General features: G+C 41.4%; 2 protein-coding genes across 3 annotated transcripts in view; both read left to right on the top strand.

Annotated features, from left to right (window-relative positions):
- The first annotated feature begins 3,742 nt into the window (after positions 1–3,742).
- Positions 3,743–4,891, top strand: NDUFB1 (NADH:ubiquinone oxidoreductase subunit B1). The gene is made up of 2 exons (XM_016205717.2): positions 3,743–3,887; positions 4,782–4,891. The coding sequence occupies exons 1-2, from the start codon at positions 3,751–3,753 to the stop codon at positions 4,816–4,818; spliced, it is 174 nt and encodes a 57-aa protein (XP_016061203.1). The 5' UTR covers positions 3,743–3,750; the 3' UTR covers positions 4,819–4,891.
- Positions 4,892–9,378: 4,487 nt separating this feature from the next.
- The window catches only part of ATXN3 (ataxin 3), a 30,136-nt gene continuing 14,243 nt past the window's right edge, over positions 9,379–25,271 (top strand). Inside the window, exons 1-8 of one of the 2 annotated variants that reach the window (XM_087818520.1) lie at positions 9,379–9,425; positions 15,388–15,552; positions 15,887–15,931; positions 17,101–17,186; positions 17,890–17,956; positions 20,544–20,631; positions 23,682–23,814; positions 24,195–24,358. In XM_087818520.1, the coding sequence (XP_087674646.1) occupies positions 9,402–9,425; positions 15,388–15,552; positions 15,887–15,931; positions 17,101–17,186; positions 17,890–17,956; positions 20,544–20,631; positions 23,682–23,814; positions 24,195–24,358 (772 nt within the window). In that variant the 5' untranslated portion in view covers positions 9,379–9,401. Of the gene's footprint in view, positions 9,426–15,387; positions 15,553–15,886; positions 15,932–17,100; positions 17,187–17,889; positions 17,957–20,543; positions 20,632–23,681; positions 23,815–24,194; positions 24,359–25,271 lie in introns of those variants that run through there. The other variant, XM_016205716.2, reaches the window with a different exon arrangement.

The following is a 25,271-nucleotide window of genomic DNA, read 5'->3' on the forward strand; positions in this document are numbered from 1 at the left end:
CCTCAGAGTAGAACCAGACAAAAGTTAACTTCTGGCCATGTTGAAAGAATGCCAGTAATAAGTGGTTGACAGCACACAGGTGGCCGTGGGCTTATTTAAAACAGTTTTGGGCTGAGAGTCACATTACGTTTTTGGTGTTGGTTAAATACAAACAGTATCTAACAGTTATGTTAAGAGTTAGAATTGACACCTGTTAAGAAATTTAAGGAACTTTATAAGGACAGGTGGCAGAAAAAATACCACTGGACTTTTATAGAGTCCTATATTGTCTAGTATTTTTGCAGCATAGTGTTTTCAAAGTTTCATTTTCCTGCTTGACTAAGCATGCATTGTTATTCCCATACCTGACTGGCTCAAGTTTATAAAACAAGTGGCTAACTTGGTGGCCAATGGTCATAATCACACAAAGTACCTAAGCATTTATCAAAAAGTACTTACGGATCTAAATGCAAAAAATGTTAAGAGAACCACCATCTTCTAGGAAATAAGATTAGTTAACATTTATATTCATATGTCCAAGAACTATCTGTAGCAGATCAGCTAGAGAGTTCTTTCAACTGTACAGATTTTTCCAGCCCACCCCAAAGGTAGGTAGGACCAAGGAGTAGTTAGTTTTGAAAAAGACTCCCTAGGTGATTTTGATGTATAGTCGAGCTTGAGGATTCCACCTGTACACAATAGACTAAAACGTAAAATTAGTTGATAACTAAAGTGTAAATTATATATTTTAAACACCTTATTTACTTACACCCTAATTTTCTAGATCAGTGACATTCAGACTGGAACCTTCTGTAATATTACACTTTATGAAAGACAGTATATAGTATAGCTATACCTAGCTTCACTTTATTGCGCTTCACTGGTGTTGTGTTTTTTACAAATTGAAGACTAGACCCTCCACCAGCAAAAAGATTATGACTCACTTTATTGGGATACTCACATTATTGCCTGGTCTGGAACCAAACCTGTAATATCGTCAAGGTATGCATGTAATTGTGCAATTTTTAACTTCATGCGCATTTCCTAACCCAGTGCCTTTAAATAGGAGTGATTCAGGTTTGAGAAATGAAGAATTGGAATGTGTGTGAGAACCAGAATCTTAGAAGGAGGGGCAGAAATCCAGTCTACATAATCCTAGCACAGTTCAGTGCTAAGCACTTTTGTTAGCAGTAGTGTATAGTCATGCACCATATTAATGACATTTCAGTCAGTGACATACCGTATATAGGATGGTGGAACCATAAGATTGTGATGAAACTGAATTTCCTGTAAGAAATGGAAAGAGATGTGGTTCAGAAGGAATTTTCTTTCTCTGCTGGAGTATAATTGTAGGTCTTGGCAGTAGGTTCCCTCACGGACAGCAGTTCGAGTGCAGAGATGACATCCCAGTCCGTGAGCCACTGACCTGTTTCAGCACAGAGGAGCCTGTCCCCCCCAGCACTACACGTTCAGAGGGTGCTGCTGCCCTCCCAGATCTAGCCTGATGAGAGTCTTCAGAGAACATTGTTATAAATTCTTTGTTGAGGACCTAAGACCCTGTATGAGGACATAGGTCCACAGGAGCTATCTAACAAGTATTAAGTGCCACTGCGACTTTAGTAAAAGCTTTCTGTGGTAGTGTGGGACCAGCCTGCCCCTGGACTTTGGAAATATTTTCAGGTTGTAATGATATAAAGCATAGATAAGTTATTTCTTCCCTCAGCTCAATGCCAGAGAAAGCCCTTTGTGCCAGATAGGGTCAATGGAACCAAAAACAAATTTCCAAATTCAAACTGTTGTGTCCTCAGTTCTACACCCTGTCCATGTTAAGTGCCCTTTCCATGAATACCACAAAGTTCCTTAATCTGACCACTGCTCCAGCGTGCAGTAGCCAAAACCACGTTTCCATGACAGTCCCTTGTGTTCCTTTATCCTTCCATCTTGATTTCTTTTTTTTATATATGTTTTTATTGATTTTGGAGGACGAGGGAAAGAGAGAAACATAGATGAGAGAGAAACATTATCAGCTGCCTCCTGCATGCCCCCTATGGGGATTGAACCCACAACCCGGGCATGTGCCCTGACCGGGAATCGAACCAGCAACCTCTCGGTGTACAGGATGACGCTCAACAAACTGAGCCACACTGGCCAGGGCCCATCTTGATTTCTCATTCCTGCTGATCTCAGGCAACCTTTCACTCCCTCCTGACAGTCTCTGTCACGGTGATCTGTGCCTTTCCCAGCCAGTTTCTCCTCGGTATTTCCAATCAGTCCAGCCCACCTCCCTGTTCTTGGAGCAGCATTGACAGCTTCGGGGTTCTATTTCTGACCCTGTCGGAAGGAAGCAGGGGGAAGGCTTGTAGGACAGTGTTTATAAAGCCCACAGTAGTGTCCTAGCCTTCACAGTCACTCACCACTCACCACTGACTCACCTAGAGCGACTTCCAGTCCTGCAGGCTCCATTCATGGTCAGTGCCCTCTACAGGTGCACCATTTTTTATCTTACCGTTGTGTGACAATTGCCTACTATTCAGTAGAGCAACATGCTGTGCAGGTTTGTAGCCTCGGAGCAGGAGGCTGTACCGTGTACCCTGGGTGTGTAGTAGGCACAAGGACGAAACTGACTAAGGATGCGTTTCTCAGAATGTGTGACTGTCACATGACTGAATTCTTTCTAGGGTGTCATCAATGTGTTCTCAGCCATTCTCTGTGATTTATTCATTTTAGATTCTTGCACACAGGGGTGTATTTTGAGTTCATCTTTATGTGCAAATTTTTACAGGAAATTGACAGTTCACCTATGTTTTTATTGAATTAGTGTAAACTTATTTTCCGTATGATGATTTCTAGTTCTCATATTCCTCCTCTGTCTTTGGGAACTCTTAGAACTTAAAAGCTCTTAAGTACCATAAGTATCAGTTCAGGGAGTTGTCTCTTAGAGGCACTGTGATAATAATTGAAGGCATCCAGAGCTTTGGAGTGAACCTAAGTTTGAATTCCAGCTCTGCACTTAATACCTATTTGAGTTAAGCTGCTTTCTTATTTATAAGGAGGATATAGTTATTTCATGTTAAGCATAGGACTGTATACTATGATGTCTTTGGTACCTAATAGTCATTTTATAAAAGTTCCCTTCTCTCTATGTCTTTTATAGAGTCATTTAATTGACATTCAGATCTACTGTGACATTATTGAATATGGTTTTTTAAAAATTTCAGATATTTTCATTTCCTTTCAAAAATTAGTTTTCGGCTTTGCACAGTAGCGGTATCATAGCCAATGAGATTTATCCAAGACAAGATTATTGCTGATTTAAAAATTAGTATTCAGTAATTACAGCTTTATCTAAAGAATTCTGCTTCTGGCAAAATGGTATTAGTCTATATTTTAGCATTGTGAGAGGTTCTAAAAGCTTTACACATGTAAAAGTTTTAAGTCAATACTAGGTGGGTACAGATACTCAGCTTTTGCAGGTAGAATTTATACTCTCTGCATTATATCAGCAGATCACTGATGAAACTAAGGGAAAAGTTAATAAATTGACTTTAGTGCATTATAATTCTTATACTAATCATTGCCATCTATATAATATTTATCAAGTAGATTTTATGTAGTATACTACATTCTGATGCCATGCAACTTTAGAGAGGCTTATGCTTTTAATACCTGTTCCTATATTCAGGGCTATATTCCTGTTTCAGGTTCAGTTTGAAAAGATATTTCAAAGACAGTTATATTTCTGACAATCTTCTTTTTTTTTAAGCATTCAGGATGAATTTAATTCAGCTTGTGCGGGACCACTGGGTACATGTTCTTGTCCCTATGGGATTTGTCATTGGATGTTACCTAGACAGAAAGAATGACGAAAAGCTAACTGCCTTCCGGAACAAGAGTTTGTTATTTAAAAGGTTCGTTTGGGCATTTTGAAACCAACAATTAGCCAGCTTTTGGAAGTACTCTTAATATCATATATGCCAAAAATAAATAGAAGGGCTAAATCCCCCTACCTCAAGGCCTTAGATTTAAGTGATATTATTTTGTAGTCTTGTTTGTTGTTTAGTACTTGCATAACACTGTATGGTTACATTTGGAATGTAAACAAGTCTTCAGTTTATGAACAGGCTATTTCAGATCTGTGAAAAATCCCCCTTTTTTTGGAATTCAGGGTGCATTTTAATATAGAAACAATGTTTGAAATTAAACCATTCCCACCAAAGCCTACGTTACATACAGCTTTCACATATATTATTATATACCCTGTTACTTAAGCCATGGGGTAGCTGAAATAAATGGTGCTAGTTGTGACTTGTTGCTTTGTTCTCAGCAACACAGCCTGAGAGCTTTAAGCGTGGTGGTTGAGTGACCAAGTGGCACTGGTAGCCGCCATTGTGTCTCTGTAGATGGCAGGGTGTCTGCTGCTGGATGTGCATCTGGGTAGGAGGAAGCTCAAGAGACAAGAGAACTGAGCAGCAGTCACTGTAGAGGAAGTTCACAGTCAAGGATTTCAGGAAAGATAAAATGAACAGGAAAGTGTCTAGAAACGTTCAATAAACTCATTGAGCTTTCATAGGAAGATAGGCTAAGAAATTACAGTTTAATCTGGAAAAATATAATTTAAAAAAGGGTAAAGGTTTAAAACCAGGAGAGAATAGAAGGAATATGTTGAATGAAAATAAACTTTTAAATGGGTTAATTTAATAGAATATAAAGTATTGAATTCATATTATTCTGACTTTCCCTTTTATCCCCTCATAAGTTTTATTTATACTTTTTCCTTTCCTTCCTTTTTTCTTTCCACACAGGGAATTGAGACCCAATGAAGAAGTTACCTGGAAGTAAAGGCTGTGGCTGAATTACAGAATGTTCACATTTTTTAAATTATGAGAAAAATAAAAACACTTAATTTGAACAATTTGGAATGTGGTCCTTTTAATGCTGGAGTAATCTTTCACATTTCAAGTAATAGGCACACTAGCTTTAAAAATAATTACTGAGTGCCTGATTGTGTACTTTGATGTTAACTTTACAATTAGCATTTAATTTTCTGGTCTTTTATTTTTAATAGAATTAAAATATATATATATGTATATATTTTTAATTTTAGAGGGAGAGAGAGATAGAAACATGGATGAGACAGAAAACATCAATTGGCTGCCTTCTGCACGCCCCCTACTGGGGCTCCAGCCTATAACCTGGTCATGTGCCCTGACCAGGAATTGATGGAACTGGTGACCTCTTGGTGCGTGGGACAGTGCTCTACCAACTGAGCCACACTGTCTAGACTCTTGTTACTTCTTTTAGATCACAATAATATTAACTCATGTAGCCAATTTTTTCCTCAGATGTTTTTTAGAAAAAAATTTTAAACCACGTGCTCAAAGGAGCTTTAAAAGGATGATGCTAAGATTTTATTTGCAATAAAAAGAAATGATCTATTGATACAAGAGTTGAATTTCAGGTTAATTATCCTGAATGAAAGAAGGCAAACAAAAAGAGCACACACACTACATGATTTCACTTATATAACAGAAACTGCAAACTAATCTGTAGTAACAAAGATCAGTGGTTGTCTGGAGGACCAGGGTGCAGAGAGAGGTCAGAAGGAAGAATGACAAAGGGAAACATTGAAACTTGGGTGTAGTATATTTTCTTGATTGTCATGATGTTTTCATGAATGGATATATATGTCATCTGTTATATTCAGCTACCTCTTGGGAAATTAATTTGTTTTAGGTAAGACTGAGTATAGGAGTCAAATTACAATGAAATAATACTTCCTGATTATCATTGATTCTTGTCATAACTCGACAAAAACTGACCCATTTTAGCTTTTAAAATGTCAAATGTTAAAATTCCTAAGCTACTTGGCTTTTAGTAACAAAATGCCAGTTTAAAAGGTATAGTGTTCAAGAAGACATATCTGTTCAATCTCACTTGTTAACAGTTTCAATGAAGTGGATTAGAGAAAAGCTGAGTTGTCCAAAGTGACATAGGAAGTCCCAGAAGTCCATGTATTCCACCTACCCTCTCCAGGAACTCTCCTGATTAGCTCAGTAACCTCTCTCTCCTACTGAATTGTGATACTTTTTTTACCAATCAGTGAAAAAGAATTCATGCATTTATTCACTGTTTTGTACCAACCCTTGATATACATAAGGAGCAAAACTCCTTTGACTCAAAAGCTAAGACTAGTAGCATATAAAGTAATAATTCCAGCATGATGTAATGCTTTAGTACAGGCATGTGCAAGGTGTGGTGGCGCAAAGGACTTTTCATCACAGGACTTTCTGGAAGTCAAGGGGAACAGCTGGTGCGACTAGCAGAGGGAATTCAGGGAGAAAGCCAGACAGGTGGTTGGTCCAGATCACAGTGCTTTTTAAGCCAGCAATGGGAAGTCACTGAGGGATTTTTAATAGAATATGATTTGTGCAATTAAAGGTCCCTCCCAGTATAAGCTCCATGAGGATGGGACTGTTTGTCTCTCTCATGGTTGTCATCCTAGTATTTGACATGGTAGCACTTCATTTAAGTGAAAGAAATGCTGGGGAAATTTGCATGTTTGAGAGAACACTGAGCACTATGAATGGAACATATTGAGACTGGAAGCAGAAGACCAGAGATCCTGGGACTGGAGTGCACAAGATATCAAGAGGGCTTGAACTGAGTAGCGGCAATGAAAAGGGGAATGAGTGGCTACACAGCAAGCATTTGAGGACTGACTACAACGGGTGGGGTGGAAGAGTTTGGGGAAAAAATCAAGAAATGATTTCCAGACACCTGGCTTCATTAATTCATTTGAAAGACATCAACTACCAGATAAAGTCAAATAAGACATTTATAGGGTAATGGTGAAGATGTACGATTAAACGAACTACTATGGTACTGTATGCAAGGCACCATGTATGAGAGAAGCACATGCTGGAGCTCAGAGGAGGCACAGGGACTTCTAAATCAGTTGGACAGCAGGCAATGCTTCCTGGAGGGTGTGGTCATTGGGTTTGAAGGTCAATATGCATTATCTTACAAAGTTAAAGTGTAGGACGTGCCAAATATCAAATTTGATTATCAGAATAGGAAATGCAACAAATCTAATAGCCAAATCATACATGGCTTCAGAGGCAAAGCCAAGACCAGAACCTGTATTCTGACTCCCAGGCATTGATCTTTTCACTTTACTATGCTTGCTATTAATCACATGCTCAACAGGTCGGGAAGGCCTAACAAAAGGGCTGCTATTAATTCAACATTCCTAAATATTGCCAGGCAGTGTTCTAGCTGATAAGGATTTAACAGTGAACTAAACAATAAGGTCCTCTGGGTAGCATATATCCTAGTAAGCAATCACTGTAGAAAATTGAATCATGTCCCTCCAAAATTCAGGTCCACCCAGAACCAAAGACCTTATTTGAAAATAAGGTCTTTGCCAATGTAATTAGTTAAAGATCTCAATATAAAATCACCCTGGATTTAGGGTGATTAATTCAATGAGAGGACACAGAAGAGGCACAAAGGGAAGAAGGCCATGTGACAACACTAGTAGAGATTGGAGTTATGTGGCCACAAGCCAACTAACCCCAGGAGCCTCCAGAAGCTGAAAAGCAAGGAAGAATTCTCCCCTTGAGACTTCGGAGCATGGCCCAACTGACACTTTGGGTTCAGATATCTGGCCTGAAGAATAATGAGAGAATTAATGTCTGTTGATTGAAGTCACCAAGTTGGTGGCAATTTGCTTCAGCAGCCCTGGGACATGAATACAGTCATTTTTTTTTTTTTTTTCTGAATAATACACTAATAGTTCAAAAATCAAGAATAAAACTGTATACAGTGAAAAGTCTCCTTCCCACCTATATACTCAGTGCCTTTTTACCTGTTTCCTATTTACCTAGTTCCTTTCCCAACTCAAACAGGTGACCTTTGGGTTCCCTGTATATTCTTCCAGAAATTTGTAACACACACACACACACACACACCACAATACATGTTTCTCTACACAGACACACTTTAAAAAAATCAGAAAAGATGTTTTGCATATTTTTTCACTTCATGAGACCATGATTTGTTTCCCCAGTTAGGCCACAGTTCCTTAAAAAGAACACGGACTGTTTCCCCAATACCATACAGGACTGTGGACTGCAGCAGAGGCCTCCAGTAAGTGGTAACCCAACCCTCCCCTGAGCAGCTGGTCCTCACTAGCAGTGTCCATTACCTTACCTCCCGCTGCCCATTCTGTTCCTCTGAACCCACTCACCAAAGTCACCAGTGGTCTCCATAGCAACAAAATTTAGTGGGCGCTTCTCCTTATGTGGCTGGACCTCTTGGCTGGACCTCTTGGAAGCCTCCTTATGTGGCTGATCCGTGAAACATTCCCTTTTCAGGGCCTTCATAATATTACTGCTTTTCCTCCCTTCTGAGCCAGTCTTCCTCTACTCTAAGGGTTCTAGAACCTTCTCAATCTCTTGCTTTCCCCCCTTGATGATTTCATTCACACCTGCGGTGTCAGTTGCCCTTTTTATGTCAACGATTCCCAGTTCTACAGCCAAACCAGCCTCCTGCATTCCAGACCATGTATATATCCAACCATTACTCAACATAATTACTTAGCCTGGTTTTCAAGGTGCAAGATCCCCTCCTATTCTAGGGGTCAGCTTCACCAAACTCTTCTGCCCTCCCGCCCCCAACTTTCCTGGACTTTTCAGGTCCCTCAACTAACACGACCTCTTCCGGCCCCAACACCTGTGCCAATACAAGGTGTCTGCATAGGACACTGCTGTTCATATCCTCTCTGTGCCTCAGTTTCCTCATGTGTAAAATAGGGATAACAACGCCTGCATCAAACGTTGCTGTATTAAATTCATTAATATATGCAAAGGTCTTAGAAGAGTGCCTACCCTACAGTAAACCCTGTACCTGTATAAACATTAACGACCATTTTTACACAAGGGCTAGGTATTGGGGGGCGTGCAATGATGCCTGTTTCTTAATGAGGCTTTCAGTGGGGGCGGAGGAAAAATATATTAAATAATTATAATCAGATATGATAAGTAGAAAGTACAAAGTAAAGTGGAAAACAAAAAGAACATAGAAGCCTGGAGAGCCTTAAGAATCCACAGCAATGGGTGGGAAGTGGAGAAGATCCTCCAGACCGTAGGTGGCGCTGCAGCACCGCCCCAGCCGGCCAGCTAACAGAGGATAGGAGGACGCGCTACAAAGGTCACGTGCCCCTGCGTTGAACGCCCCCGCTTTCACTGGGCTCTTCGCGCCACGTGACTCTCATCCTCGGGGGTGATTGGTCCACGCGAGACACGTGCTAGGGGCGGGCCGGGGTGGGGCGGGGCCGAGGTGGGCGGAGGGGTGGGGGCGGGGTGGGGGCGGAGCAGTAGGGGTGGTCTGTCGCGGGGGCTGTTGGCTCCAGACAAATAAACATGGAGTCCATCTTCCACGAGAAAGTGAGTGTCCGCGTTCGGGCGGAGGGGGGGGGGGGCGGCACGTGTGTGCGGCGCCGCGGCCGACTTGGGGCGCGGTATCGCCACCTTCCAAAGAGCTGGGTGGGGCCCGTGGCGCCCGCATCGCGGTCTCGCGGGGCAGGAAGCGCTTCACCGAGGGAGGGAGGGAGGGAGGGGGGAGTTTCATCGCCCCCCCCCCACCCCGCGGTGCGCACCCTTTGCCCCTGATGCCCGTGCCCGAGGTGCCCGGGTCGCCGGGGGCCTGGGACGTCCCGGGAGCTGGGAGGGAGGACGGGCAGGGCCGGGGGTGCCGCGGGCCCCGGAGCCCAGGGGGTTTGCGTCTGCGCTGCCCCTCCACTTTCCGTGGGGTTCCTCCCCCGGCCCCTTCCCTCCTCCATCCGTGGGTTCTCGCTGGTCGCCTCTCGGGCACCTCCCTCGACCCTCTCCAGCTCTCCCGGCCCTACCCGGGCGGAATTAACTTTCCCGGCGCCGGGCCGCGCCGTCTCTCCCGGGACCCGCCGCCCGCCGAGCTCCCTGCGGGCGTTTCCCTGCCCTGCCGCGCCGGGTCCGCGGGTCCGAGACGGGGAGCTTGGCTCCGTCCCGGGGAGGGCCTGCCCCGCGGGAACGCCGGGTGGGAAGCCCTGGGCCGGGAAGTCGTCACCGGCGGCTCGTCACGACAGGTGTCGGCTTCCTTTTTTTCGGGGGCCCCATCCTTCCGGGCCAGGGAGCCGGCTTTCCCTGCGGGTTCTGGGCTGCCCCGGGGCGGCCGTGCGGTCCGCCGGGCTGGGCCGGGCCGGGCCGGGCCGGGCCTGCTCCGGTCCTCCGAGGACCACGAGCTGCAGAGAAGATGCTGTTGGTGGCGTGTAGAGAAACTCTTTCCCCGCCTGCAATCAGTGATCCAGCGGGTTGGGTTTGAAACCACCTTCCTCAGGATGGATAACTTGTTTCACAAGAGTTTCGTGTTGCGAAAGGGTTGCTGGTGGGAAGCTCTTATTTGAGTAGGAGAAAAGAGAGGTTTTGATTTGTTACATACCTGTAAGGGATCGTTTATCTGTTTTAAAAGAGTCACGCACATGGCCGTCAAATAAAGCGACCAGAGACTGAAGGGGCCACAGCAATAAATCTCAACAAATTGTTCGATGGATGCGCTTCTCTGTTTGGCGCTGGGTAGGCCGATTTGCACGTGCGGGGAGGAAGGACCCCGCCGCGTCGTCAGCACTGGTCTTGATGCTTGTGATCTGTGAAACTTGGACGGGAGAAATTTAGTGGATTGGCTAAGGAGCTTGGATAAAGAGAACCCTGTGTGTACATATTTTTGTTGCTAATTTTCAGGAGCTTTGTTATAAGACCGAATGTTTCAAAATGGGAGATTAAACGTTTTTCACACCATTCCTTGAGGATTGTGCAGTGTCTGTTTTGACAATATGGATTGTTACCTGTTTTAGATAGATTTCAGTGAAGGTAACTTACTAAGCCGTGGGATCAAAAGAAGCTGGGCAATAGCCTAAGGAAAATCTATTTACGTGAAAGACGTCACCCTCAACTACCAGTGTGTTTGTCGACTTAAAGATGCTTCAGGAATATATTTACCCGTATAAAGTTATATGTTCTTAGCAAGTGAAGGCTCTTGAATTAAAGTTCTTCAGGCATATTTCAAGAGTATGTTGTTAATCTCATCACAGACCTTTCTGGGAATGTTTAATATACCGTTTTCCAGCCCACTCTCTCCCCCTTCACCACATACATTTAATCCTGGCTAGGTCCTGGGTCTGGAGAACCAGGGAACCAGCTCTGGCTCTAAGGAAGCTGTGCAGGTAGATACCTGCCTACAAAGGGACCTGCAAGCGCTTCCCCTTGGAATGTTGGCTTCCCCATGTTTAGAGTTGTCACTGTGAGTGTCCTTTTATTAAGTAAAAATGTAAACTCAACAAGTTTGTTTACTGATATACCCCCCCAGTACCTAAGACAGTGCCTGACTGGTGCACAGTAGGTGCTCAGTAAATATTTGAATAAATTGAGTTCTTTGAGCATCTAAGATGTATATAGTGCTGTTTACCTAAACAGTTTTTCTGTAACTCTTAGGCTTTGCAGGTCACATATGGTCTCACATATTCTTGTTTAGGTGTGTTTTCCCAACCATCTGAAAATAGAAAAACCATTTTTAGCTACTGGTGCAGGTTGAATTTGGCTCAAGAGCCAGAGTTTTGCCAATCCCTCACTTAAACTCTAATATTAAATGGCCACTAACTGCTTTTTTGTTTTGATTTTTTTTTTTTTTTTTTAATTCTGTTGCCTGCTTCTGTCATTTTTGTTATCACTTCAATTGCTGACTGCTCTTGGTGAGGTCACTGTGCCATCTGAATTGGTACATTTCTGCAAAGTAAACTGAGAATGGTAACCAAACTTGTTGGGATTATATTTAAAATTAGTGGAAATACTGAAAAGATGCTGAGCATTGACTTTATGACATCTGTTATGCCCTTTTGTGATTGCTAGTTCTTAGCCATTCGGGGCATATTTGAGGGTTAGTAACAACCAAATTCCACGTAAGGGGCTTTGGGAAGTGGTAATAATACAGACTTGAAGCCTCTGCCTGGGTTTGGAGCCCCGCTTTGCCATTTACTACCTGTGTGATCTGGGTAAGTTCCTTACTGTCTTTGTGTTCCAGTTTCCTCCTCCGTGGTGTGAGGATAACCCAGAGCCTGCCTCAGAGTCACACGTGCTTACAATGCTGCCCACACCTTGTGTTGTAGAACTGCTGGCCTTTGTTATTCGGGTGCATGTGTTTGCTGAACCTCATAAGGGGTGGGACCTTATTAGCCCTCTGATGAGGTGAAGTGCTGCTTGGGTGATCATGTGGCGCCAGTTGGTCAATTTCAGAGCACACCCAAGTCAGTAGAGTGTCTGGGAATCTGAGCTAGTTTGGGGTTGGTCCTGGAGACCCTGAGGGCAGTGAGGGAATGGTTTGGTGCTGTTCCCTTTTGTGGTTTTAGAAGATAGCTTGGTAAAACTGGAGATGCAGTTTCCTCATCTTCTGATCCCTAGACTATAAAGTTTGGGCCCAAAATGGAATTTCAGTACCTCTGAACTTTGACTTTAGCAGAGTGAACTTCTCTTCAGCTTTAGTTAAAGCTTGAAAAGGAAGAAGTGGCTGGGGATCGTTTATGAGGAGAGGGGGATGCCTAATCTTAAGAGGGGCCAATTGGACAATTTTTTCGGTCTATGTAGAATTTGATTCATCTTGTGACTTTAAAAAAGTGATTTTAAATTTGGACTGGACTGTGTGTTCCTTCCTTCCATTAAATCGTAGGAGAAGTACAGAATGATATTATTTCCTACAGCGATACAGTTTTACTTAGACAAGGTTTGATTTCAAGTGCTTATTTTTCATTTTTTTATATGAAATACTTGGATGTCACTATTTCTATATATAGTATTAAATATGGTAACCATAGTTTGAGAGCCCCAGACTGAGACATGTAGCTTGACAGCAGGACAGAAAGCTTGCATTAGGACTGTTCCCAGAACCTTTATTGTCTGGTCACCATATTAGGTAGCTCTTGCTGTGTGCAATAGCTGTATCTTGGCAGAGGCTTTTTGTTGTTGTTAGAATTTTTTAATTAAATGTAACTCATGTAGGGGCACACAATCATAAGAGTGCAACTCAGTGAATTCTCACTAGGTAAACGTGTAAACAAACCGAGATTGAATAACATCTGCATTTCCCTGCATTCTCTAAGTCCCCTTATTCCCTCTCCCACCCCTGCCTCCACCCCCTGCAAGGATAACCACTGTCCTGAACTCTGACATCATAGCATCAGAGACTAGTTTTGCCTGTTTTTGAACTTTTGTAAATGGAATCATGTAGTGTGTACTCTTTTGAATCTGTCTTTTGTTTAACATTGTCGGAGAGATTCATCTATATTGTTACAGATAGTTGTAGTTAATTCATTCTCATTGTTTATGTACCATTCCTTTGTGAATGTAATACAATGAATGAATCCATTTTACTGTGATGGGGTTTCCAGTTTGGGGGCGATTATGAATAAGTAGTGCTTTTTTGAACATTCTTATATGTGTTTTTTGATGAACATAGTGTTTGCATTTCTTTTGTTTGCATTCTGTACCTAGTAGTGGAATTGCTAGATCATAGGGTATGTATATGTTCAGCTTTAGTAGGTACTGCAAATAGTTTTCCAAAGTTATAATAATTTACACTGTCACTAGTAGCAAATAATAGTTTCATTGTCTCTAGTCCGGTCCAACATTTTAGCCATTTGGGAGTGTGTGTAGTAAGTAGTAACACATTGTGGTTTTAATAGACATTTCCCTAATGGTAAAGAAGTTGAGCGCCTTTTTGTGTTTGTTAGCCATTTGGCTCTCCTCTTGGGAATGCTGTTTGCCTTCTCATTTTCAGCAGACTCTAAGTAGGACCTCTATATACCCTTCAGTTTGCATTGCAGTAGTCAGTGGGAGTTGCTCTCTGGTGGTAGGAATACAGTAGAAGGGAAAGGAGGTGGAGACAAGTCCTCTCTCAGGTTATGAAGATAAACATGTCTCAGCCCCCATCTCAGACCCAGACTGTCTCAATGCTGCCTTCCTATTCCATTTTATATGTGTTTTTATATCTTTTTTTAATCCCCACCCAAGGATATGTTTATTGATTTCTTTTTTAAAGGGAGTAAGGGAGAGAGAGAGAAAGAGAAACATCAGTGTGAGAGAGAAACATTGATTGGTTGCCTCCGGTACACGCCCTGACTAGGGATCAAACCTATAACCTAGGTATGTACCCTGACCAGGGAATCGAACCCTGCAGCCTTTTGGTGCACAGGACGATGCTCCAACCAACTGAACCACCTGGCCAGGGCTCCTTATATCTTTTACAGGAAGAATGTGTGTCTTGCAAGGTGTTGTTCTTTGGGGTCAGCATCTATTGTGTACCATAGCTTAGAACAAATTGCAGGACTTCAGACAGGCTGGTTTGTGGGCTGGGACTTTACTGGGGAAAGGAGAACTTGGAGGGCCAGGGTTAACAGGAGAGGAACATGTTCTCCCGTCTGCCATCGTCCCACAGAGAGGCGAACCCCATGTCTCTGTTCACAGGAGGACTCTCATTCACCCTTGAATGTCTCTCCTTAAAAGGCAAGCTTGGGAAAGTAACATTGTCTCAGGGAGGGGGCATGAGAAGCAGGCTTCTCAGTGCCAGGCAGTCTGGATTAGATTTGGGTTGTCATATGTGTAAGAAAGCCGGCTGCCCAGCACCCGAAGGCCCGTGGGAAGTTGTACTCCCTACCCGCGTAACAGGAAGTCAGTGGTCCCATAGGGAGCTGAGCTTGGACGCAGTCCCCCTTGTCGGCTTGTCCAGAGTGAGCTCCAGGAGTGCTTTTTGTAGTTTTCCTCATTGCACCACACTGTGTGTATATTATCTTCAGATTTCCCTGAAGAAAACCTCAGCTCTGTAGCTGTAAGGCTTCATTCACATGGGACAGAATTTTTCTTACCTGTACTAGTTCTTGAGATATGAAATGACATGAACAAGCATTTAGATCAAGTAGAGATTCTCTTGTTAAAAGAACAAATGTTCTAGGGGTTAATTCCCTTTCAGCATTAGTAATTTGCTGTGGAATTGCTAATGAATTTATTTTAGTCTCTGAAAGTGAGGGAAGCTAAATGCTTAGGGAGTAATTTTTAGTAAAATAGGAGATTTGGTGTGTTTCATAGATGTTTGTTTCATGTAAATCATTCTTAGGTTTTTATCATATAGCTAAATTATTGTAATGGTAGAATTGCAAAATAAATGTTAAGTAAAAATGCTTTACCTTATGTTAGTCCTGTTTGTCTAAAGCTAGAGAGGTTCCGTTTTGACAGTGTTAAGAAGTTAATGATGAAATTCCTCTTTAAGGAAAGACACTGTACAAATCTGTTGAACAAATCACATTTGAATTTCTTCTTCTGGAAATCTTAGCAAGAAGGCTCCCTGTGCGCCCAGCATTGCCTGAATAACCTCCTGCAAGGAGAGTATTTTAGCCCTGTGGAGCTGTCTTCCATCGCGCAGCAGCTGGATGAAGAGGAGAGAATGAGGATGGCCGAGGGGGGCGTGACGAGCGAGGACTACCGCACCTTTTTACAGGTACCCCTGCAGCTCAGGAGATGCGGGTGGGACTCACAGGCGGGGCGGAGCAGGCAGGCAGCTCTGGTGGGCGGGTGCGCTGGGGATGTGGAAGAATTGAGCAAAAAAGAAAATACAGATATGGGTATTAAAAGAAAAAGAAGAAGAAAGTGGGTATTGTTTAGAAAAGAACAAGCCGTCCTTCCTGTAGAACTCTGACTCCTTAATTATGCTCTGCGCTCGACCTTGCAAATGGGAATGCGCAAGATGTTGTTTTAGATACGCACACTAATGACAGCTTTCCCCTCTCTCTCCACCCTCAACCCCGCCTCAACTACCGATCCAAATTAAACAGCAGCCTTCTGGAAATATGGATGATAGTGGGTTTTTCTCTATTCAAGTAAGTTGTCACAGCAAGTACTAAGTGTTGTTTTCATCTGTGTAGGCTCAGAGTATGGTTGATAAAAGAGTATCTTTTCACAGTGTTTTATAGCCACTATAATGGTGGGACCTTCAGAAGTTCCTCCAATAGGTTGTGTCTAAGAGTTGTACTCTAGAGGACTCAATTTTTAAATAGATTAACATGGAAATTAGGATTGTAGAATCTTCATTTTAGAGTAGGGCTTTTTTGAAAGATTATTTAACTTGCATCTGGATACTAATAACCTTAATTCCAACAAGCCTCAGTCTTTTAAACTTACTATCTCTTGTGTATATTTGAGGAAATGAAACACCTTGCTACCTTCCCTTTAAATCAGCCTACGGGGACTGGGTTCTTTTATCGTGGTCTGTGGCTTTTTTCTTTTTTAAAACATATAAATTCAAAGGAAGCTGTATTACTTGTGAGATTCTTTTATCTGTGGGTCTTTCATTGTGTGTCTAACACCTGGGAGGTGCATCCAGAGAGAGAATTCTTTCGGAACCTCTCTTGAGGGACCTACTTCTGAAGATATTTTTGTTTGCACTCCCCTTGTACTGTCCTTGACTCGTCAGCATTTCCTTTCTGTGCCTCCTTGTGAACTGTTCCGGGGAACAGCTGCTGCAGGGCTAGGAGGGAGATCTGAGGGGTCCAGTACTTGCCATTTCCTCTGTGTGTGGCGCTGCCCTTGGTGCTGATTCTCATTTGCCCGCTACGTTGCGTTCCCTTTCTGTTTGCTAGTACCAGGTTCATTTCCTTCTTTGTCAGCTACCTTGGAGGATAGGTAGTGAATTTTCAGAAATCTCCCATTTTTTTCCAGACAGTTTAAAATAATTAGGTTTACCTTTTGTTTTTTTTTTCTAAAATTATAAACCTATTATATAATCTGGATTTTTGAGGCAGTTTATCTAGGAATTGTGTGGTTCTCTAGAATACCCCAGAAACCTAGTGTTAAAAAGCATTTTTTAAATGCTATGTTTGTATGTTATAAATTTAGTATTATATCTTATACACGCATACTTTTAAAACCATAGCCTTCTGGGGAAATTGCTGTATGAAATACAAGTGTTTGCACAACTAATATGGCTTTTCCTACTTAAATCTGGAATTGAATGGTCTAGCTCATGAGAAATTGCTATTTTTTTAAACAGGTTATAAGCAATGCCTTGAAAGTTTGGGGTTTAGAACTAATCCTGTTCAACAGTCCAGAGTATCAGAGGCTCAGGATCGATCCCATGTAAGATTTTATTTTGCTTTTCCTACATCTCTTTCCCTAAATTTGATTTTTTAAAAAATTTATCTTTATTGTTGAAAGTATTATAGATGTCTCTCTTTCCGCCCCCCCCATTGGTCCTCTCCACCCCACATCTGCCCTCCCCCCCAAGGCCTTCCCTGTACTATTGTCTGTGTCCATGGGTTATGCATTTATGCATATAAATTATTTGATTCATCTCTCCCCACCACTCCCCCACCCCCACCTTCCCTCTGAGATTTGTCAGTCTGTTCCATGCTTCTGTGTCTCTGGATCTATTTTTTCATCAGTTTATTTTGAACAAAATAAACTAAATTTGATTTTTAAAGTTATAATTTCTTAAGAAAAATATATTTTGAATGTCTTTGTTTTGATGTGCCCTGTTTCATTCCCTATTTCACCCTTTTGGGGCTGTCTATGAACATGTGCCCTGTAAGCCTTCCTGGCAGCTCAGTGTCTGGCAACACAGCTGATCCTTGAATGGTGTGTGCTGCCATCATTTTACAGTGTCCAAAATCTCTAGAGAGATTCTTCTGTTTGTAGTTTAAAAAAGTCAGTGATACTTAATTGTAAGCATAACATTAAATTATCATAAGTTTTATGTAACACTTGCCAGTAGACAGACTAAATGAATGTGAACTTGAATATTTCAACTTAATATTGGGTCTGTATTTTTTTCCTTTTCTAGAAATGAAAGATCATTTATATGCAATTATAAAGAACACTGGTTTACAGTTAGAAAATTAGGAAAACAGGTAATGTTTCTCCTCCTTCCTTTTTTCTCATTTTGCATTCCATTTGCAACTAAAATGTAAAGGATTAGATGGAGAACCTCACCAGTAATGTGGCTACTATCAGTCTTAGTAGATAAAAGTTTGCTATTTTAAAAGACAGTGCCAGTTTCCCTTATAGATTTATTTGTGGCAACCATATATAGTTTAGCTGTATCATAAGAAGAATTCTTCAGGACAGTGGCAAACGTGGTTACCTTTAAGTGGGTTTTATTTGATTAATATTTTGTCTGTTAACTTTTATTCCATAAATAGATTTGTATTTAGGACAGTAGTGTCACAATGCCTGAAACAGCAGCAAGCAGGAATAAAAGTTTTCAACCATGTTTGCTTCAGCACAAGATTATTCACATTCCAAAATGTCACATCATACATATATCCACATAAAGTCATTTCTAGTTTAAAAAAAAAAATGGGATGTGTCTTTAGCAAGCCTTTTTAAAATAAGAAATGTACCTAAAATGTTGTTTTTAAAAATAATTACCAATGATCTTTGCGTACACAGTTCCATTTTTGAAACAGAAATTATTTTAAAGTCTGTTTTTAGAATTTTGAATCTTTGAATGAGTGTTATTGAAAGCAGGCTAATAAAAAGGAATTAACTAGCCAGGCTGGTGTTGCTCAGTGGTTGAGCATCGCCCCATGAACTAAGAGATCCCCAGTTCGATTCCCAGTCAGGCCACATGCCGGGGTTTTGGCTTGATCCACTGCGGGGGGCCTGCAGGAGGCAGCCGATCAATGCTTCTCTCACATCAGTGCTTCTCTCTCTCTATTCTTCTCCCTTCCTCTCTAAAAATTAATAAAAACAAACTCATTAAAAAAAGGAACTAACTATTGATACATACAACAATATGGTGAATCTTCAAATAATTATGCTGAGTGAAAGAAGGTAGATACAAAATACTACATACTATGGTGCTGTTTCTATAAAAGTGTAGAAAGTGTGAACTAATCTGTAGGGACAGAAAGCCTGTCACCTAGTGGTTGCCTGGGGATGAGGGGGGGCAAGAAAGAGTGAAAAAGGAGGGTTACGGGACCCAGGAACTTGGCACTGACGGGTGCGTTCACTCTTTCGGTTGTGGCGCTGTTTCATGGGTGTATACATATATTATCTCAAATTATACACTTTAAATACGTGCAGATCATTGCATGTCTGTTATACCTCAATAAAGCTGTTTTTTAAAAATAAGATAATACAAAAAAGAAAATGAAGAAAGTGCATTGAATTTATTCAATAAATAAACAAAAAGCATTGCTATCCTTTTTTAAGTCAGAGATGATTCAACCACTAGGTTTCATTTATATCTTTGAAAACTATGACCAGGTATTCTTTACTTTTTGTGTATAAAGTAATCCATGGACCTTTTTTTTTTCTTTTTAGATCTGAAGGCTTAGATTCCAGAAGTTCCTTTGTGTTGTTTTGCATGTAAACTTATATCATTATTTGGGGGTTTTAAAAATTTCAGTTTTTCAAAATGGAATTTTCACATTTTAAATTACTTTATCTTTGACAAATACAGAAAATGTCAAATTTTGGTTTGTTACTTTTAACTGTAATTTATATCTTTGTAAAATTGTATTTTTCACTACAGACTCTTGTCTGAGGTTCGTTATGGGTTCAGATTAGGACCCCTGTGAAGTAGTAACTAAATGATGTTAATTACATCAGTAGTGGCTTAGAGAGGAAGGGAGAGAGAGAGAGAGAAACCTCGATTGGCTGCCTCCTGCAGGCTCCCTAGTAGGGGCATCGAGTCTGCTTGTGCCCTCACCAGGAATGGAACCTGTGACCTGGTGCATGGGTCAGTGCTCAACCACTTAGCCACACCAGCAGGGCCGCTTACTGATCTTTTTAAAATAAGCTGGTGATTACAGATTCTCTTCCTGGAATAGACTAGCTTTCTCACAGTTGAAATCTTTGACCAATATTATCAGTAGTAGGAAACTGTGTAGTTGTCATTTTTCTTCCACAGCAATGTAATGTGATTAGATTAGGGTTTTGTTAGGCATACTTTGACAAAAGATTTAATTATAGCTGTCAAAGACACTTTAAAGTACTATCAGTTTCTCTTTTCTTTTGGGGGATTTAAAGTTTATGGCTTAAAGCAGACTTTTATTTTAAAAAAACATTTAATAGTGATAAATCTTCAACATTCTATTTTAAAAGGTTTTTAAAATTACATTTAATTACTTTAAATAAAAATCTCTGTTTGACATGTTTTCACTGTTTAGACAGTCATACTAAGTTTAGGTGGGTTATATCCTCTCTTTTTTTAAGATTTTTTTTTAAAGAGGAAGGGGAGGGAGAGAGAAACATCGACGTGAGAGCGAATCATTGATCGGCTGGCTGCCTCCTGCACACCTCTTCCCCTACTGGGGATCAAGTCCGCATGTGCCCTGACTGGGAATGGAACTGACAACCTTTCATTGCACAGGATGGTGCCTAACCAACTGAGCCACACCAGCCAGGGCAGTTATATCTATTCTTAACTTGGGAAACTTCCTTTTTAATTATAATGTACACTAACTTAAATGTTGGCAATTTTTTTTCTAGTGGTTCAACTTGAATTCTCTCTTGACGGGTCCAGAATTAATATCAGACACATACCTTGCACTTTTCTTGGCTCAATTACAACAGGAAGGTAAATAAAAATGGAAATTTTTATAATGTTATCTTTCAAAGAAGCTAAATAGTACTAACTCATTAGGTGTGAGTATACCAATACTATTTTTATGGCAGTGGCAGCGAAATAATCTTTGTTTTACATGGTGAACTTGAGGTTGTGATTTGACTGACACTGTTCAGGCAGCGTTCTCACTGACACATGGCCCTCCCCTGAGGGTGCTGCTGCTTTGCAGCCTCTCTAAGTAATGGCTCTCCTTTCATCCATACCCCCCATACCACAGGGCCAAGGGGAAGCCAAGTACTTCTCTTGTTCCTCCTTGCGCCTTCTAGGCCACATTCTTCCCTGAAATCTCCAGCTCCTTTCAAGCATGTCTCGCTAGATTAAACTTTATCCCCTGATTTTTTGCAGTCATCTGTGGTCCAGCTCCTTTTCCATTGAAGATTTTAGGATCGGACTCACTGTCTTCTTTCTGCTTGAACTCCTTTCATCATTCTTAGTGATTTCTATATCAGAAATCAGTCCAGTACCTTGCTGCTTACTTTCAAAGATCATTTTTTTCACTCTTGCCTTGCCAGTACCAATAATTGTACCACCTTTAAACCCTAATTGCAAGCATTGTATTCCTTGACTATTGCCTCCTGTCTCTGTATCATATTTTCTCTGCTTTGTCCATTGCAACAATTCTTTAAACCCCACCACAAGGTCCAAACATTCCCCTTACAGTCTTACCTCCTTTCTTACCCTGCTGCTTTTCCATCAGCTGTCATAATCACTCTGCATCCCTCAGTCCCTTTCTCCTCTCCCTCCATGACACTTCCATAACAAAATCCCAGGCCTGGTTAAAACCAAATCTTGGTCTTGTCCATTCCTGCACCAGAGCAGCTGGCTAAATAACATCAAGTTATGATGATCGATTTTACTTTAAATCTATGAGCACAAATTTCAAATGAGCCTTTGGGGCTCCTTGCCATTCCTACTGTTTTCTCAGTAAGTTCACTTACTCTCCATGGTGGTTATTTCACAGCTTATCTCTTCAAACCTCTAACCACTTCCCTCTCCCTTCTTGCATTTATTAGCTGTAAGTTCATTTGATAGTATCTTTCCTCCAAAGGAACTAACTGGTTGGTTGTTGTTTTCTGAAGTGTCATTGTAAACTAATGCATTAAAACATAATTCATGCATTTCAGTTCATTATAATAGTCATATGATACTCAAATTATTTCATCTTGGGCCAGTGGGAACCTTTTGAACTTGACTCCAAATTTCTGAAATGACCACTGTAGCCTTTTGAAGCCTTTCTCATATCATCAGAATTTTTGGGCTTATCTTGTATATTCCCTGCCTTTTAGTAATGTTTACAGTCTGAGAACTGGCCTTATTGCTGCTGGGTTGGTCCGCATATGGTGCTTTCCAGTTCACGTGTCAGATTATAGTATTGTAACTTCTTTGATTTTATATATGTGTATCTCTTTTCTTTTATGCCTAAAACTGTAGTTTTTAACTATTCTTCCTTTCTTGAAATGCTGTCTACACTTGGGTTCCAGGCCCCAGTGCTCTGATTTTCCTTGTATTTCCTTGAATGCTTCCTTCAGATTCCTTTTGTGGATTACTCTTTCCAATTCCTAACTATTGAAGTGGCCAAGAGTTCAATCCTTGGACAACTTCTTGACCATGTGCTGTCCTATTATTTTAAATAGCATTTCTAAGTAAGATGTATATGCCAGTAATCCCCAAACTTTTAGCTGCTGTCTCAGTAGCCACCCTGTACACCTAATTCCTAACTTTGACATCTCCACTTGGAAGTCCAGAAAGCATTTCAAGCTGAACATGTTGAAAAAGACTGATTTTTTTTTTTTTTCTCCCCACACATGCCATCCCTCAGGTTTTCCATTTCAGTAAGGATCACTTTATTGCACTCTGGTTCCCATATATTAATAAACCTCACCCATCACATTCAGTGGCTTCCCAGCACACGTAGAATGAAATCTGACATAGTTCTTCTAAATCTAGGGAGAGTTTACTTGCATAAACCATGTTAAAACATTGAATTCTGAAAACACTTGTCCTTGTAAAACAAAGTTAAACGTATTAACTTAATACTGTTCGGAGTTTTTCTGTTAATATGCCGTTGGATCCTTGTTAGTTTCATGATCTGTTTTTATTTTTTGTTATTATTTCATTATCTGATAATGCTCACAAAGGATATCCAGTAATAAGCACCATAGTTTAAGAAAATTTTAGGGTAGAAAAATGTAAACTGATTGCATAAATAGAATGACTTAGGTATAGCCCACCCTTATCAGTTTTTATGTGGAGTATCCAGGTGGGGGAGCCCTGGCTTTCTAGAATCATATTTATAAAAAATTATACAGGATCAGTGTAATTCTTCCAAAAGACAAGCCACACCTTGCATAACTTGACTAGATTTTACGTATTGCTTCTCAGTCCTTGTTTTCAGTTGTGGGTCGGGGATAGGGGTGAGGGGGCAACTCCTTCCACAAATGACTTACTTTACACATATTACACATTATTATTTATATTATATGATTGTCCTCACAGCAGTCCTCTGAGGAAGGTACCAGTACTATCTATTTAACAATTGAAGGAACCAGGACATAGATGGGCAGAGTGATTTACCAGAACCATGCAGCTAGGAAATGGAAGAGCTTGAATTAAAACCCAGGTGGTGTGCTTCCAGATTCCTTGCTCTTGCCCATCCTTGACCGCCCCTCTTTCACCATGTAGGGCGTAGCCTGCATGGTCAAACACTGCTTTAGGAGGGCTCTTTACAGATATTATTTCATTTATTTCTGATACTTCGTGAAATGACTGTTCCCATCTTACAGATGAGGAAAGTCAGCCTCAAAGACTTAAAGTAAGTAATTTGTCCTGGCTCACCCTGCCAGTACGTACAAGAATCATGATTTGAACTCAGGTTTTTCTGACTCCTCAATTTATCTTCTTTCCACTGCTGTATACCATGCTGCCTCTCTAACTGCTCTCATTTTTCATCGGTTTTTGAATCTCTTACTGGCTGGTTTAGTTTATTTTTGCCTTTTTTTTAGGTTATTCTATATTTGTTGTTAAGGGTGATCTGCCAGATTGTGAAGCTGACCAACTCCTACAGATGATCAGGGTCCAACAGATGCATCGACCAAAACTTATTGGGGAGGAATTGGCACAGCTGAAGGAGCAGAGGTAACTGAACTCTGCAGTACGGGTGGTGTGACCATGTTTCGTTGCAGGAATTAAAGTGTCATGCTGATGTTGAAGGGGTGGCCCGTTTGTTGCTGGTGATTTCTTTTAGACCCATATATTTTAGTGAAGTTTATTGGTTCAAACTTGAATCAATTCTTTGAATTACTTAAATGTATTAACTTAGAGTCACGTCGCAACACAAACTTTATATTATTAGACTTTATCTGCAAGAAAATGTGTAAGTTTCTTTAATTTTATTTTTCAATTACAGTTGACTAAACGTGTAGTTATGACTTATATGAATTCTTCAGTTTATAGATGTCTTTATATCTAAAGTGCAAGACTGATCCGCAGTTGTTACTGGTGCTTTCGTTCCTTAGAGGCCAGAAGGCTGATCCGGAGCAGGACTCGGGCCCGGACGACGGGCCGGGGGCGGCGCTGGAGGAGGAGGAGCTGCAGCGGGCGCTGGCGCTCAGCCGCCGGCAGGCGGACGCCGAGGACGAGGAGGCCGACCTCCGCCGGGCCATCCAGCTCAGCATGCGTGGTACGGCCTCGTGCGGGGGCCTCGGTTTCCTGGGGCCAGCTGTGGGGGGCCCCGCCGGAGCACTTGTGCAGGGAGCCCTGGGTTCCCTGGGGGCTAATGAGCAGTTGGAGGTTCTTTGACAGTTACTGCAGAAGCGATAGCTATGTAGTCAGCTGTTCTTTTAGTTTTCTCATAAATAACTTTTACATCCTATGTTATATTAGGAATAAATGTATATATGTGTATATATTTTTAATCCTCACCTGAGGACATTTTCACTGATTTTTTGAGAGAGGGAGGGAGTAAGGGGGAGGGAGAGAAAACATCAGTGTGAGAGAGAAAATTGGTTGGCCGCCTCCGGGGCCAGGGATCAAACCTGCAACCCTTTGGTGGCACAGGACAACGCTCCCACCAGCCCAGCTGCACTGGCCAGGACACTAGCTGTGTTTTTATTTCTGGTTATTCCATGTGGTTATAATATTGTACTAACACAGCAATAAACTGAGGCTAATCTTTGTGGGCAAAAGTGGGGGACTCTTACCCAGGCTGACTGTTTCATAAATGTATATGCTGTTGGACACAAAGGAAGGCCTGGACAGAGAGTAGAAATTGGTTTTACAAAAACCTAACATTGGTGTCTGTGCAGCTAATAGTGTAAGTCCACTGCAATGGGCCTGCTTTTATAGTGATATAAGCCCATCAACAGAGGAGAGTGAAGACACATCCCCTAGGGAGCCCAGGTGGAGGGAGATGTCTGGTTTCTAGCTCAAAGTGGCTCACATAGGAGTGTGAGGAGTTTCTTGTGGTAGTTTTGTTTTCCTCTAATTAATACGGTTTTCCTTCTACTTTCTAATGAAATTATTGATTGAGTTCCTGAAATATCTCAATAAAATTGAGGTAATGGCAGGCACCAGCTTTTATAACTTTAGATATT

Source organism: Miniopterus natalensis, chromosome 1 (assembly GCF_054644295.1).
Source record: "Miniopterus natalensis isolate mMinNat1 chromosome 1, mMinNat1.hap1, whole genome shotgun sequence".
In the NCBI taxonomy this organism is placed as follows: domain Eukaryota; kingdom Metazoa; phylum Chordata; class Mammalia; order Chiroptera; family Miniopteridae; genus Miniopterus; species Miniopterus natalensis.